The 17,984-nt window shown below is 36.2% G+C and overlaps 1 protein-coding gene across 4 annotated transcripts in view; it reads right to left on the reverse strand.

Moving 5' to 3' along the window:
* Positions 1 to 17,984, reverse strand: part of LOC118201102 (single-stranded DNA-binding protein 3-like) — a 231,722-nt gene that overhangs the window by 74,801 nt on the left and 138,937 nt on the right. For all 4 annotated transcript variants that reach the window (XM_085814470.1, XM_085814469.1, XM_085814471.1 and 1 more), the window contains exon 9: positions 4,189 to 4,249. In XM_085814470.1, the coding sequence (XP_085670596.1) occupies positions 4,189 to 4,249 (61 nt within the window). The remainder of the gene's footprint in view (positions 1 to 4,188; positions 4,250 to 17,984) is intronic.

Raw genomic sequence — 17,984 nt, forward strand, 5'->3', positions numbered from 1 at the left:
TCATAGTTTCTATCAGATATACTTATCGTTGATTTAAAACTTAGTACAACATATAATACAGCCTCGGTTATCCGAGTTCCTTAAAAATCATTTGTAAAAATGCGTTGATGAAGCCTTCAGAAAAGGTGTGGATGTGAAATAAATTGTGGCGTAGAAAATTCTTAAAAAAATCTTCCAATCTCATGATAGCTGTTACGAATTTTGTATAAGAATCATGAATTGGACATTTGTTTTCAAAATTAACTTCACCGCTAGCCATTAAAATTGCCAATGAAGGACGGCCGATCAACACGAAAATGATTAGAAATACAACACCATTTTAGAATGAGTATTGAAGAGAAAAGTCAAGTTTGCTATTACTCTGTATTTTCGTATTCGTTTTTCTTGTTTGTAGTTTGATGTTTACTTCCTTGCATGTTCTTGTATCGTTTAAATATGTTTTATTTCGCTTCTCCATCTTTAGTAAACTCCAAGATTGTGCTCTCTTCTTCTAAGGAAATAATATGTTTGTTCGACATTTACATACCAAGTTCGCACGTGTTATTTTTTACCTGCCTATGACATAGTTGTTATCCAGTACAAGATTTGCTCGCCTACGTTCATTTCCACCCTTTATCTAGTAATCTCTCAATAAGGATATTACTTAGGCCAATATATATATGTATCCAAAGTACCCATACCAGCCAATGTATCTATGTATGTAATTTTTATAAATTGAATGTTGAAGCATGTATGCAAACGCCCTTGTTTGGCCACGTCAAAACATCATATTCCGCATTAATAAATTCCCGATGCAACCCTCGCGTTGCTCTAGATAGGTGCGGGCACCGGACGACACCTGATATGTCATACAAAGCCGTCCTGGTGTCCGGCCCTGCATTCACATATCACCTGTGTTTAGGGACCTCTTTCCCCCTTCATTTCTATCACCTCTGAGTTACTTCAGGTCATGACAAACTCATCTGATAGGCCCAGTGTGACACTACAGTAAAAGCTGGACTATCCGGAAAGCTCGGGAAATGCCAAGTAATGGACACGCGGAAATTTCGGGGATCTGAGAGTGTAAACAATGCAATTCATGGTAAAAATGCCAAATTAATAGAAAATATTGTCAGTTTAAAATTATAAAAGAAGTTATCTTATTTGCTATCAACTTGAATATCCAAAGCCTACATTTAAAATTACATACCATTTCAAGGGAGGGAAAAGAGAGTTTTAGGTTTAAAAGTTAACGTATTTCTGAGGTTTTAAACACATGAAAGTAAAACATCTTATCCAATTATGAAATCCTGTCGATCATGAAAGTTGGTGGACATAACGACAAACTTGCACAATTCATTTCAGGAGAAGTTTACAGGAACAAACCGTTCTTTATTTAGTTAGATAAGAAAGATACAAGTTACGGTTATAGCATAGACAAAACTTAAATCACTTTTCATAATTTTTCGCGTTACATCGCCGCTGTTTATCAATTTTTAAATAAATACGCACATATAGTGCGCATTAATGTACACTTTTCTTGATGCCAAGTTCCACAAATTTTGCACTGCACGCTGTTCCGTTTAAGGCAGAACCTTAATTTTAATCACTCTTTCATAATACATGAGTGAAACGGATGAATAGCAATTAATTGGTACTTTTCCTTTACAAAAATTAAGGAAAAAATTAAAATCCTATACGTACGTTACACATACAATACTTATACTAGACAAGCAGCATTTCTTAATAATTTGAACGATCGGGGGGGGGGAAGCTGTAAAATTCTAAAATATTCTGATTACTCCAGTTTTCCGGTAAGCTGAATGTCGGATAGTCAGGCTTTTACTGCACTAAAAGGATGACGCTATATTCGGATCATACAGCCGAAGTTCCAAGGCTTTCCGTTTAAAACATTTCAGGTTTTCCATTCGGGAATCGTGTTTCATCCCTTTTTGTTTGAACAGAAGGCCTGCTAATGTCTCGAGTAAGACAGAACGTATTGCAGTACGTAGCTGAATGAGATGGCAGGAGAATAATGGCGCACCATGACCATAATACACTGTTATAGCGCCAAACTGCTACTCGCGTTGATGGAAACCACTGTCACGAAAACACAAAACCGATGAATTGAGGAAGCACGGACGGAATGGACTAGCAGGCTCACTATGACCTTGATACACCAATGTTTGAGGGGTGAGATATTTTGTAAGAATGGTCAATACAACATAATGAACCTAGCATTGGAAATACAACATGCAGCACATATGGTGAGACTTCATCTTGACAACATCGAATTGTTTACACGGCGACCATTGCTTTGCGTGCTTTTAAAACGAGACGGACAGGAGTGTGCAACAATCATGGTTCGGGTTCGCTGAACGACACATATATATGCATGATTGATATGAAGTCATCTTCTAAATGCTACACCATATCGGAGTGCGCAAGTATGGAGCCACAGAAGGAGTGCTCACCGGATTCTTGATTAACCATCATCACGCCCACTAGCTTTGGGAATTATAGTGTGGAATGCAATTGGATACGATTGTCGCCAGCGCTTAACATCCATATCTGGCACTTTTTATTAATCAACATTATATTACAGATCTGGCCAAATCTATGGTTATCCGTAATCTATTCGGCTGCACCCTGCAGCCTCCTTCCAAACAGGTCAATGAACGATTCACACACCGCATTCAATGCACGCTTCCTTAGCACAAAATAAACTGCAGTTCAGTTTTGGCCAGCGAAAATTTTCACCTGAATAAACACGACTGGTTTACGATGCTGCACACAATGGCATGACACAAGCGGCTACACTAGATGAACTCTGGAAACGATTACAAAAATCAGGGTCTAATACCCCAAAATGGCATCCACAATTTTTTTTTGATTCTATGCTCCACCGTATAACAGCCGTTATTGTTGCTCATAGTGACCACATTCAGCACTGAGCATAATCCATTTTGTTTGCCCAACATACCTGAAGTTTAATGACCTGTAAAATAAATTTTACTGGTAGTAAGTTTCGTCTTTAGTTTGCTTAGATTTATTTCATTATGGTAAAGCATTTGAGATCTGTCTTCCTATCTAAGGGAAACTGCTTCGTATACACGTTACAAATGGAAGAAAACCACGAACACACCCATGCAGTTCAGCCCGTTCACAGGAATTCGAACCCCGAACCGAATAGATTACTTAGTGTGACATATTTCGGATAACTGAAGCTCTAATATATGCAATAGTAAAATTTCCTTTTTTAAAGTCAAAGAAAATTATAGCGCTGTTAGCGTATGTTAAAATAACAGGACAACACAGCAAATTTATGGTAATAATGTTAATTAGAAATTCTGATGATTTTCCTAAAGAAAATGAGAGAAAGGGTCGTTATGAGCACAAATACTTGAAACTTCAGTTTAGTTTCCGACCAACAAAAAGTGGTACTAAAAAGTAACCTGAAAAACGATTTCAGCAAAAAATCTGTCACCAGCTAGAATTCGGATATTACGCAATTTTCTTCCTTTTCAAAGGAAAGGACTCTTATGAATATATATATACTATGAACGGAAAATATAAAAAAAAAAAAGTGTTCCAATAAAATTTCCAACTAAACGGAATTAGTTGCTCAGGTATAAATGAGAACAAAAGCAAATACGTATAATTTTAGCATGATTGGGAGAAAAACTCTGCACAGCAACAAAGACGCACACACGAATTCTGGAATTCTACGAAATAACATAACATAATTATAATGAGCAGATATTATACCTGAAACCACCAGCTATATTAATATGATTACCCTAATGTCAGTTTCTATATTAATCTGCATTATCTAGTGATGTCTTAAATTCTAAAAATTGATTTAATATTTTCAGCACTATTTTAAAATATCCGTTTGTTATTTTAGAATTGTTCGTCAACAAAATGCTGTAATGAATGTTAGGATATTTTGATTTCCTTGCCGTATAATTCTTACATTAGAATATTTTAGGAACTTCAACCACGAATACGTGCGGTCAGCACTCGCAGTAAGGAAATCAATTAGAAGGCGATATATGCACGTTAGTGGGATGCATATTAAAGTCCGTATTAAATTAATCATAAAATGTTCAATAAAACTTCAATAAATTTTTATACACATGATATAAAAAAGTTGTTTTAAAACTGAAGACAATAAAATTACATGAAGCGACAATACTTTCAACATACCTTGCCTGGAGGGATCCATCCCACTTGGCATCATTGGTTGTCCAGGGACGTTACCGGGAGGCTAAAAATAAACAGAATACATAGTAGTGAGAGAGTAAAAGTGGTAAAACTAAATAAAAAACAAAAATTTAAGTTTTTGATTTGAAAAGAAGGCAATATACAAAGTAAACTAGATGCCCAATACTGGACTCATCTGAAGTACTATCAACGAAATGGCAATGAGCTACTTATTTCTCTTGTGCTGGTGGTAAAGAAGTTTAGCTCTCTGCATTCACAAAAACAACGTTTTTGTCGCTGAATCCTACCTTTTCTCGAATCTGGAGATTAAGGAATTGTAAAAAGCAGAGTGTGGTGTGTGTGTGTGATTATGACAAAGCCTCGTGGGCTATCTGCAAGGGGAAGGGATGCCTTCATGGAGGACTTCCTAAGGGAAACTGGTTCGTATACATGTTACACATCGGGAAAACCACGAAAACGCCCATGCAGCCAGCCCGTTCGCGGGATTCAAACCTCGGACCGAACTACCAGTGTTCAGAGACTTTACCGCTCGGCCGCTGGTAGGCCTGTAAAAAGCAGAAGGCATACTACACACATATGATCATACACACATGATATACACATACTACACACATATGATCATAACAGAGGGAATAATCTACGACTTAACTCGTTCAATAAGTTTGAAATAGAATTTTAACGATTATAAGGTAACATGCGAAATTAATATAAAAGAAGCACTTAGTAATGATTCAGTAACCTAACGTACACTTAGTGCATTGTATTGTTACGTTCCCACTTCTGACACCAGTTGTTACGTTTTTCCTATTCTTCTGATACCAGTTGTTATGTTACTTTCTTCCTTCACGTTCGTACGGGGTTCGTATATTTGGAGTGAATAACGACGACACTTGATGAAGTATCGAAACACACTTTATTCAGCCAATATTAATCAGGACAGCTCCAATAACACTTTTTACAGTCGTCGAAAATCTACTATAAACACGCTGCCACGATCAGCAACACAGCCTTCAGGCACTGTCAGGCAATAACGGTGGAGACAGCTTCCTGCAAAGCACCCGACTCTGCTTGGTCATTCTCGGAACTCCACGCACTCTCGAGACTCTCCACGCTACAACTCGCGATGCACTCGACGACACACGAGCACAGCTCCCGACTCCTTGGTTCAGTCGTTCCCGGAGCTCAACACGCTCTCTCGACGATGCACTAACCGCGATACACTAAGAGACTCCTTCGGTGAACTCGACGATCCGCTCGGCATTCGCTGCCCGGATGACAACTCGATCGACTCCGCAGGGATTGACTATCTAGACGAGGTTCTCACTCTCTCGATGAGAGACACACACTTCCTCTCGACGAAGCACACTCTCTGACTGCGAACCAGCAGGGTTTATATAGCTTTCGGCTTGTGTTCGGGAACATTCTGGGCTGAACTGGTAAGAATTCGTTCCAGAAGGTTCTCCAACCGTCAATAGTATATCGCCAATTTTATCGCCAAATGGGCGATTTCTCGCCAAATGAGGCAACCCTGCCTTCCATGCTATTTTATGACAACCCTAAAAACTGCTTTGCGGGGAAGTTATCTTACCGCGCCTGTACATTTCGTAACAATATGTCAAGCGATAGCCGGTCTGCTAGAAAGTTGCAACGTCTTTGAGTTTTCCAAGATTTGTAGTTCGACCAAAAACTTTGTTTCAAGTATCAAAATTTAATTTTACTAAAAAATGTAAATTGATCGAAATCGGCTAGTTAATTTTAAATCCACATTTTAATAACAAAACAAGCGTGTAACTTTCAAAATGTTATGTTCTTGTATGTGTTTATTAACGATACTTTTCGCCGAATCAGTAGTTTCTGAATATTTAAATTAGCTTAACACTGTCAAGGCATGGTGAGGGTACGACAGGGTAAAGGGAGTTATGCAAATCCAGAAACTTCTCGGTTCTGTTTTTATTTTAGCTTGATTTCGATTGCAGTAAAAATTATTAAAAATCTGTAAAGAAAAATCCTTTCATTGATAGCAGATTAATTCAACTTGTCAAGGGGAACAAACCAGTCTACTATCAATCAATAAGAACATACTATCAATTATAAGGAACATACATATATACATATACGTACAGACGCTATACATTTACATACGCCTTCTCTGGGATTCGAACCCGGGTCCTTCGGCCCGACAGTCAGTGTTGCTAACTACTATCCCGGTTGAGCGGCACTTGAATCTGTTCATCAAATAACGAATCTTTTTGGGGGAGGGGATTCCAAAGCCTAAAATCAAACCTGATTACGGCAAAGCAACTTGGGAGGGGATTCCTTCGTAGCGGACATTTTAACCCTTTGCGGCACGGTGTGTCCGGTCTGGACACACCTAACAATTTCCTTCTGTACGCACAGAAAAATTGAATGAAAAAGGGTTTGTAGGTTACTATAAACCTTCTTTATTTATAGTAGATGGCAGCTCAACACAAACCAGTCCATATATTTTAGCCATGTTTAGTTTTTTAAGACCCTCATTTTTCAAAGAAATTTTCCAGATTTTTTTTTTAGGGTATAAAAAGAATAGTTTGAAAAGAAATTTCTATGTTGTTTTTTTGGCTGTATGCTAATCTCCTTATTCTATATTAGTTTTAACTTTTTACCTTGAAAACTTGCCTAAAATCAAACGGCGAACCCTAGGTGTGTGCCCAGACCGGGCTCACCGATCATCTAGGACAACTGAGAGACTGTATTCTTTGTTTCTCCGCATCTCATCGGTCAGTTCATTGACAACAATGCTCGTTTCAGCACTCTTTTCGAAACTCTATTCAATGTGTGCCACTTTGGGCACACCCATAGAATTAAAACGATAAGTACTATTTTCACAAAATTTTACTTGTGTACTCCTCTAGGCCTAATTAGACTGCCTACCCCCCTTTTTTTTTAATCAGAACTCCGACTTTAAAAGGTAGTGTCCCGGAAAGGGTTACAGGAAACTGGATCGTGTATATATGTTACACACAGGGAAAACTCCGAAAACCACCCGCAGCTAGCCTAGCGACTTTACCGCTCGCCCGTTTGTTAGCCCAGGGAATTAGTAAGAAAAAAAAGGTGAAATTCTGGCGAAGACGGGAGGAAAGACGACGAACCGACGAGAAAAACGAAATGTAGCTTGCAATTCGTCCAAAATAAATTTAGGCTAGTGAAAAATTTGTAGCGTTTTTATTATTGCGAGAAAGGGCTTTTAATGTCAGCTGGTGGCAGGGGAAAAAAAAAAAAAAAATTAAATCAGACGTATGATTTCCTAAGAGAAATGGATCGCATTCATGGTACTTAATAAGGAAAATTACGTAAACTCCGATGCACCGTGTTCGCTCATTACGCTTGGAACCCATGGCGAACTTACTTTGTTTAATGGTTTCACCCTTCGATTGACTGTTGACCTTGCACTTGTAAATGACCTTCCGTATTTCAATTCAGTTCGCTAACTGCAAATGCTGTAAAACAAATTACTGCTTTGCTCCTTTTTAACCTTGCCTTTTTATTGCTTACACAGTTTCCCGTCAACCATCAAAGTTGGCGAAGATCCTGCAATACATACGCCAACTATTCCGGCGGAAGTGTGATGTTTTAGTCAGATAATCACAATTCGCTCTTTATTTAGTCAGATGGCCATTTATCATTTTGTTTAACTTTATAATCAAGAGATACAAACTACGCATACAACATAAAAAATTTAAATATGAATTCAAGCTTTGAGATTAATAACAAACAATTTCATTAAAGCTAACATGAATCGCTCCGGCTTCCAACAATCTCGAGAGTTTAACCTTTTCGCGACGGCGCACCTTTGTTTAAAACGCTCGTGCGGGACGGAAGAGAATCGAAGGCAGTCACCGTACAGGACGGAGGTTTTGCATCGTTAAGCCTAATTTTATAACAAAAATCAGAAAAACAAAAGTTTCGCTTCTAGCATCGTAATTTTTGGTATCATTTTAGATTATTACTTGAGCTCTTATATATGTTAAAATTAGCCCTTAAAACATTTATTTCTTTATTTTACATGGAAATATACTTAAAAAATTGCTTATCTTCCATAATACTTTTCGGAAGAGCTATTCAAATTATTCTAAAGTTTTAATTGATAAAATCCATCAATAAAGTTTAAAATTATTAAAAAGAACACAATAAAGACCATTTACAGTAAGAAGTAACAAAATTTAAAATGAAAACGAGCGTGGTAAATTTCGAAGCACAGAGAAGTATCACCTTGTAACTCTTAGAAAAAGTATCACTTTTTAACTCCTTAGAAAATGAATCAGTACTCTCATTTGCGTTTGTAAATGGTTCACTAACCATACTAGGGTATTCTTCCTCTGATAAATAGCGCCTCCTTCCCGTCATAATAGACTGGAGGTGAGGCTTTCCTAAATAAAAAAGAAGGAACGGAAATATATCTGAAGGCAATGCAAAACGTAAAAAAACTCCGCACAGTAACCCTAAAAGACCGTACAAAGTAGAGGAAAAAAATAGAATAAAAAAGGAATTGGATATAAATCAGATACGAGAATGTTTTCATTAGCACGCAGCGATTTAAAGAGCCCTGCGTTTGTTTACATTACGATTTCCCCCCTCCCCAGCCACAGCTGGCAAGCAAAATACCAAAAACAGCCAGAATATAAACAATCTGAAGGTCAGAATACTAAAACTACGTTCAGTTTAAATGTAATGGACACAGAGTGCCATCTAGTGGCTATTAAAAATTGTTTCAGCTTAAAATGCATATCTGCACTGCCCGTTCACTTGGCCAGTTCTCCAGGAGTGCACGGGTGAACCGCCCGGGCCTCACATGCGTCCGTACCAAATGCATATATGATTCGCCCGTCGCGAAGAGGTTAAAACAGCAGCAAAATTATAATCATCTTTTGGAACTCCGCGTACATAAAGTCATTTAAATAGGATTCTAAGCGGTGCCGCGCAGTTCTGCAATGTCTCGTTTCGCAGTTCTGCCGAACTCCATTTTCAGTGTTTTATTTTCAGTGTTTTGTGTTTACCAGGTATAAACCAATATCCCGTAACTTTGAAAATACACCACTGTTTATTGGTTTGCAAAGGGCAAATTCGAAATATTAATCCTTTTTCTAACTAAAACGCAAGAGAAAAACAAAGAGCAGTTAACTCAAATCCTTATTTAACAAAATTAACCAGGCATACTGAAGGTCAAGGTTACATAAAACAAAATATATTAAAGGTATATCAATTAACTACGAAAAATTATTTTAAATTCAACTTATCAATCAAATTATATTATAAGTGTACCGTGGGGAAAAAAAATCTGATATGTGCACAACATGACTTCCTCGTACAGAATATTAAATTATACCCATTTTTTCTTGCATTTCATTTAAACTTATTGGATTGAATTAAATCTACTTCGTCGATAGCGCATTAACAACATTAAAATAAATGCACTCTTTAAAAAAATTCACCATATTTGCTTACCATAGCGACACTCCGGCCCTAGGTTCACTTAACAGGGTTATATTTCATTCATTTTTTTAACTCAGAATGCACAAAATTTATATTATCTTAAGAATCTAATCGTTGCCACACGTTCTATTCAAATACTATAATAAATCTAAAACGATGTATAAAAGCAAGGAGGTTAGAATAGAAGGAGGGAAGGTTCAACTCAAACGGTGAAGCTTGGCGGCCATCTTCCTGTTATCACCGTGACTTGTGCAAGGAAGTCTGTCATTACAACATTTTTTTTCTTTTCTTTTTGAAGCATGTCAGCTTGTATTGCATATGGATGCACAAATAGATACTCGAAAAAAATTTCGGGCATTATTTTTCACACGTAAGTATTAATTTTCTTTTTTTTTATTATGTAATATGACAACTATGTCAAAAAATATCACAATGTCATGTGGTTTTCTCTTTCCAGATGTGAAAAAAAGGACTTAAAATAGGTTATTTAATATAACTATAATCAAAATATATTAAATACATTTTAATGTTTCTGTTTATAGCTGGTATCTTCGTTCCTTAAGATACAATGCTATATGGAATATTAATAATGCTTAATTCCTTAAGATACAATGCTTTATATACAATGCTATTTAAATTGTATAATTTGAACGTTTTAGTTAATTCGTTTTATAACTTTCATGAAAAGTAAGAAATCAATTGTTACTATTTTTATTAATTGTAAAGGTGTTAAATAAAGCAATGCTTTTCTTTATATATTAATTATTATTCATTTCTTTAAGATAAACTGTTCTGTTGTTAAAAATTTTTTGCATAAACTTACAAATTTCTGAGCAGTATAGTGATAAAATTAAGTAAAATATTTACACACTTGAACATGTGGAAAGATGTATCCAAAAACTTCTATAGGTGTATTTCTGTAATTCAACTTAATTAAAGGCAGTTTCTTTGAGATTAATAAATATGAAATGCGCATAAACTGAAATCAATGAATTGCGGAAGTTATCTATGTTATTGCGAAGCTTACTTTCTCTAGATTGGCAATAAATCTACTATTCTGATGTTTCAAATGTAAACAAGCAACGGCCGCCACGGAAAAAAATATTATGCTTAGAGGCACTTAAACAACTTTTAAATTGTTGATAATTCTAAAAATATTGCAGACAGATTTACTAAAGGTATAAAAAACCTTAACCGGAAGATAAGAACAACATAATTCAATCATTTTTTAAGCAAAAATTGCACAATTCACAAACATATAAGAATAAAGAAACTGAGATCACTGAGCCGAGTAACAGAGTGGATATATATATATATATACTTTTGGTGCGGCCGATTGCAACCAAAATACGAGGTGCACATCTACGTACATGTTATAGCAGTCATATATTACAAAATTTCAACGTTCTGAGGCTACTCGTTTTTGCGTTGAAATATGATGCCTGAAACTTTTCGCGATTACAATACTTCCTTTTTACGCCGTACAAGGAAGTAAAAAAATTGAGAATCCTGCTCTAAATATAGAATTCAGAGTTTTTAACACACCTTCACAACGTCTTTCCTAAACCACCAAGGGTAGTTCCGACCTGGGTTCGATTCTAGGCGAAAGGGCTGGCTGCATAGGCGTTTTCGTGGTTTTCCTTGTGTGTAATGTGTATAGGAGCCAGTTTCCTTACGGAAGTCCTCTCCATGAAGGCATCTCTTACCTTAGGCAGACAGCTCTAGTGCGCTTTGCCGTAATCAAATAAACCATCAGCAGTAAGGATCAAAGACAGAATCTTCGTTGCATTTCAGACGAAGGAATCTAGAAAATTTTGGTAATTTCCCATGAAATTCAGACTGAAAAGAAATCGTTTCCTTACCATAAAGGTAAAGTTGAATTTGCGGAATAATTAGTCACAAAGTATTGCCGAATGGCTCTGCAGGGTGACTTTCAAAGTGTCTAACGTCTGTCTCAATACATTCTTACAAAACACGGCTTCCACCAGTTGGAGAGCGATTAAGACTGCTGAACAGGATGGCCGTCTCCATGAGTAACGTGAAAATGCGTACCAGTTTTCCCTTAGAAAATCCTCCATGAAGGCACCTCTCTCCTGAGACAAACAGCATTTGCGTGCTTTGCCATTATTTGAATAACTTAACATCAACAAAATAAGGGACTGTGAAACAATACAACGGATATATGATGAGAAACCTCGGGACTAACAATATCAAAGCGATTTTACAGTACAAGCATTAGTTTAAAGAATTTATAAAATTGGATTATTTGTTTATGACAAATTAGGGCTATCTACATGAGAAGAGCGGATGCCTTCGAAGAGGATTTTCGAAGGAAAACTAGCCCATATTTACATTTAAAATACGAGAAGAAAATTTTTAAAATAAAATTTGTTCCCGTACTGACAAAATAAAATTTTCACGATATAATTTTTTTAAGTTTCATACTAGCATTATTTCGTTCATATTAGCCGATATTAATTTACGATCTCATTTGTTAAAAGTATTTTTTTCTTTTGGCGACTAATAGTTACTCCCGATGTCTTTTTGAAACAACATATATTCTTAACCAGTTAACTGCGGTGCTCTCGTTTAAGAGTGCGCACCGTTTTGTGTCGCCAGAATCGAGCCATGACGAGTATATTCGTCCATCACAGAGTAAGTTGCGCTGGTAAGATATTGGATGAAAAAGATGGGCTTATTTTATAAAATTGAATATTTTATTATTAATATTTGGTTAACATAAGTATATATTACATACATATTAAACTAAAAACGCAATCAATTAAATATTATACATATTAAAAAGTAAGAATTTAAATTCCTGCTGTGGAGTGATATTCAGCGAAACAGGGTACTATACACAATGAGACTTTGCAAATCGAACACCAGTAACGCGATTCCTTCCTGATCTTACGTTTGTAGCAATGCGAACACCTTCGGGTAGGGTTGTTTTTGTAGCGGAACATGATTCCCACCTAAATGGCTTATATTAGGTCTAAATGGCCAAGTTTGTGTCGATTTATTTCTTTCAATTGGATACGTCGCAAAAGTGTCTTCAATAAATTTGAGCAAAAAGTTGATACGCGATAATGTTCCATTATTATTTTTTTATATATATAATATGAATGCATTCAGACACATAATGTCTAATAAATGGAGAAATATCTTTTTGTAATACTTTTTGAGTCGTTTTCTTGCTGTGGAGTACGCTATGATAATTCCATAGCTCATATCCAGTCCACCCATTTTTTATTATAATCAATCAGTAGCTCCGGTTTCTTTGTTATTATTTTTTTTTATCTGTTTCTATTACGTTATCATTATGTGCAGTACTTACTAAATAAACCTCCCTCTTATCTTTCCATTTCATTAACATATTATACGCATGACGAGTATACTCGTCAATACACAAAATCGTGTCGCTTCTCCATGACGAGTATACTCGTTAATCACAGTCAACTGGTTAAAGGGTAGTAATTTATTTTGTGTCGGCTTCTTTTGCAACAGTTCTGTATAATGAGTTATGATTCATATACAGGAAAATACACTGAATTTGTTTATTTGTAAGTGAACGTGACTTCCTGGTGTACGCATTGGAAATCTAATCCTCGGCGATGCTTAATCTAGCAACATTTGGCAATTTAAACTTCAACTTCCTCTTTTAATTGGAGTATTTTGCACAGGAACTGAAATCTTTTAGATTTGCTTTCAATTTCATTATACGCATGACGAGTATACTCGTCAATACACAAAAATTGTGCCGCTTCTCAATGACGAGTATACTCGTCAATCACAGTTAACTGGTTAAATAGCATCGAAGGTCGTTCTGGTCTAAGTTTTTAACTCTGCAGAGGGAAAGAGGGGGGGAAAGGAGCAAGACAGAAGTGTTATCAAATTTTTTTTCTCCTCGTGTTGTTTGTTTATTTTTTAGGGATGCGAATATTTTTTCTTTCAATGCACTGCTCTGAGATTAAAAGTTACTTAAAGGTGCACAGAAGGGAAGTTAATTGTCTGAAATGAGAAGATAGCCTGAACTTGAAAAGTTTTCAATATTATGAACATCAAAATATATACACGGGGGGATTTTTAATCGATGCGATCAAATAGTTAAGATATAAGGGAAAAGGTAATATGATTTTGATTCCATAACGTGATTTAGATATTTGGTCGGAGTACTAGGAAAATAAATGCGTTTATTACGAATATTGTAAAAATTATGAAAAGATTAACTGTTCCATGTGAAAAATTAAAAACAGATTAACTTATGTAAAAGCAGAAATAACACTATATACGAAAATCTTAGACTTTACCCTTAAACAGATTGAAAAATGAAATGACTAGTTATCCGACAACCGGAATTATTAGCTCACAGTTATTGTGTGAAAGAGAAAATACAAATGAAAAATGAATAATATTTTACCAATACCCAATATTATGGTACATTATTATTGGGTCAGTCCATAAGTTCGTGCGCATTAAGAGTATGCATGGAATTCACTACGACGCATTTACTAAACTAATAAAATTTTGAGCCTGTTGAAACTTGTCATCGTTCCACTAACATATTATTCAGTTCATCACCCACTTTCGTAAATATCGAACGCATTTTAGTACCAATAGAAGATGAATATAAATAACCAGTACAAACGTGCTGTGCTACATTTTTTATTTTCGGTGTGGTGAATCTGCCAGGTTTGCAGCGATAAAAATAAATAGTGTACATGGTGAACACACTATTAGTGTAAGGACTGCCCATAAATAGTTTAAAAATTTAAAGTTGGAAAAAGCAGCATGGATGATGAACCCCGTTCAGGACGTTTTGAACTGTTAGAACCAAATCAAAGATTTATTCAGAAGTTTATAGTGAACAACTTTGCCGTCTAAACTCAGAATGGATCAAAAAACGCCCACAATGGGTGAATATCAAGAAAGTGTTGTTTCATCATGATAACGCTAGACCGCATACGGCTCGAACAACGCTGCAAAAAATGAGTGAATTTAATTGGGAGAGCTTATGCCAATAATCACTTGGGGGCAATATCTGCTTAGCCCCCAGATATTGCTCCAAGTGATTTTCACTTATTTTGTGCCTTACAAAATTTTTTACTGGGAAAAAAAAATTAAATTCTTAACAGGATGTACACAATGAACTTTCAAGTTTTTTTGCCTCAAAACCAGTCTTTCTTACAGCAATGGCATAAAAAAGCTGCCTGTAAGATGGCGAGACATTGTAGATAATGGAGGAAAATATATAATTGATTAAAATGTTAAATTGCGTTTTTTTATATTATTTAAAAATTTACCAAAAAATGCGCACGAATTTATGGACTGACCCAATACAATGATTAATTTTTTTATAACATATTTAACGACGATTCTACTGGAAATGAATCCCTCAGCATTCGCCTGGGTTTTTCGTACAGTATTTTAAAGAAATAACAATTTTCGATCGCCATATTCTTTCCTCATTAATATTTAAGGTTCAATAAATATTAAAGGTTCCGGATAAGTAGCAGAATATAACATTCCATTTATCTAACGTACTGAAAACAGAAATCTAAACCGATCCATCAGGCGGATGGTCCTTCCTTTGCTGAAGAAGCAAGCCGTTTATTTAACATATACGGTTTTCGATCGATCACAGGGAAGGGAGGGACGCAGCTCATTCTTTCCCTCTGTTAATAATCTTTTTCATCAGTCAAATATTTATCCATTCTAGCCCATCCACCCCAGCAGGTATTACCACCCCTTTCATCCGCGTAAAGTTAAATTACTGAACTGCTCGTTACGCGTGTCTCCTTATAAAAACGATACCGCCCAATTTTCCCTTTCAAAACCAGTTATTGCCGTCATTTATACTTCGATACGCTTTTAACGTTTCTGTTTTGTCTTCTTGCTATTTTCTCCCACCCCCTTTCCTTAACCTTTACTGCATTTTCTGCTCTTCGGTAAATTGGAGCGAATATTTCGCTTTAATTTTAATTTGCTCATAAATTTCCTTCCCCTTGCTCGACGATTTCCTGCTCACCCCCTTCCCTCACGCACTAGTACATTCTTTGCCGAAATATCATCCGGGGCGTTTATTAGTTAAATTAAATATCGAACCGCTCGTCTTTTGTGCGTCGCAAATTATTTCTGTCGTATATTATGTGGACAGATAAATAGATGGATATGCGCCATGTTTTATGTATATAACAGCTCAAGCCATTTCGTTTATGATGCGCCGCAATCCTTCTCCTACGCCCTTTCGAACGCTGACAGTTACGAAAGAAGGAACTATAAATGTTATCTCAAGGCTCATGAAAACAGATTCACGAGGGTTCTACGTATCCAGGAATGAAGGCGAAATCCGCGCACAATAAATCGGGAGAGATACAGAAAATTACCAACAGGAACAAAATTAATATTACTTTTACAATCATTAATATGAAATAGATGTGTGATCGGCCGGCGAGGCAGAATACCTTAATTCGCTTCATTCGATCATACTAGGATCTACGCTTCTGCTACAGATAAACCAGGCTAAACTTTCATCTGAAATTTGTGTAGTTAATTATCAAAATGGTTTTGCCAAAAAATATAGCGGAGATCTAATCATTAGAATTCCGATGACATATCTCTATTAATACAGACAAAAACTTCTTACGTCGAATATGTTTCCTTGGGAATGTGGCCACTTTAGTCTTCGAGTAATTATGAGGGGCATACAAAAAGATTTGAAATACACTTAGGAACGAAAATAAATAAAAATGAATCCATCTTTCCCTCCCCTTCTCATTCGAAAATTTTATTCACATTCGCGTACGCTTAAACTGTTTTTTAGTAAAGTTTCCCGAGCCCCAATCACGTGAACATGGAGGGTATGGCACAACTGCTAATTTTTCACTGCATAAATTCCATTATTCCTGCAGCTGCGTGCGCTTGCACATTGTTACGACACTCACAGATCAATTTTTTTTATCTCGACCAATTGCCAACGCACTGCAAGAAGGAAACACTTTGATGTTATTCTGCTACCAATCTACATCGGGGCTTCAGCATCAAAACTGACCAATTTTAAGGAGAGGGGAGAAAAAAATCGATATTGCTATTACAGGTGATTCCCCCCCCTCGTCGACAATGCTTTATTAATAAAACACTTAACCGTCAATTGCTTTTTCATCAACAGCTCGCACATACATGCATATCTTTTTCCATCTTTTCTTTACCTGCAACAGTTTTTGAAAAATAACCTGACTTACGTTGCTAAAATATAATATTCCTTTCAATAAAAGAAGGATCTTTTTTCTTATGACGTAGTAATTTACACAAATTGTTATTATTAAATCAGAACTTATTATTAAATCAGAACCTTATTATTAAATCAGAACCTTATTATTAAATCAGAACAGTAACGATTCTTTATGGAAAAGTAATAAGCATGTAATAATGAAACACGAGATATGAAATTTTAGATAAAATATTCAAGATATTGTGCATATTGTCCGAGACATTTTCATACTCTACAAAACAACCCTCTACAAGCTTTACAGTCTTAAATGACGGAAATTCAGTAACTATTGCCTCGCTTCTGTTTATCAATTTATCAGCGTTGTAGGATTCGTAATTGTATATAATACATCTAGGGGCACTCCACAACATGAAATCGAGCGGATTTAGGTCCAGAGATAAATGCTTATGCGTTTTGTGAGCCACGGAACCATTTTCTGACGCAAAACACTGTAACGAACGCTCCTGAACTCTCTAGAAAGACCTATGATGCTCTCGACTAGAGAACTTCGTTAGCGATCTCCTCACACTACGAGGACTGTAATTCATTTTAACGCCTATTTAAAGAACTGTGAATGGCAACGACTTAACTGAGTAATATGCATGCGTAAAGAGAAGAGACCTTCTGGTCAAACGCCTGTCAGAGAAGAGAGAGTGCTGGGAAGCTCCGCCAGCGAGCTGAGGTGTGGAGACTAAATTTGTCCAGTAATGACGAGTGCTATCTTCTTTAACGTCTCTGATCGTGTCACCAACTCAGATATGTACTCAAGTTTTCTAAATGTATTAATTAAATGTTGTATCTGTGGTATGTGCTGTAATTAAAGTGATGCATCACCAATACCAGTGTTGATTCCGTTTTCACTGAAGCATCCACGACGTCACAACACAATGCAGTGGTGTACCGTCCAACTGGAAATAAACTTTAACATCATAATGAATTCGAAGCCGCAATCGTATTTATGCGACACGATAATGATTCTCACTGACAGCAACTCAAAGAATGCTGCGCCCAATTTGTTACTTGTGATGAGTTAACATAA

Source organism: Stegodyphus dumicola, chromosome 4 (genome assembly GCF_044657685.1).
Source record: "Stegodyphus dumicola isolate Sdum_Otavi_A_Nest chromosome 4, ASM4465768v1".
NCBI classification, from domain to species: domain Eukaryota; kingdom Metazoa; phylum Arthropoda; class Arachnida; order Araneae; family Eresidae; genus Stegodyphus; species Stegodyphus dumicola.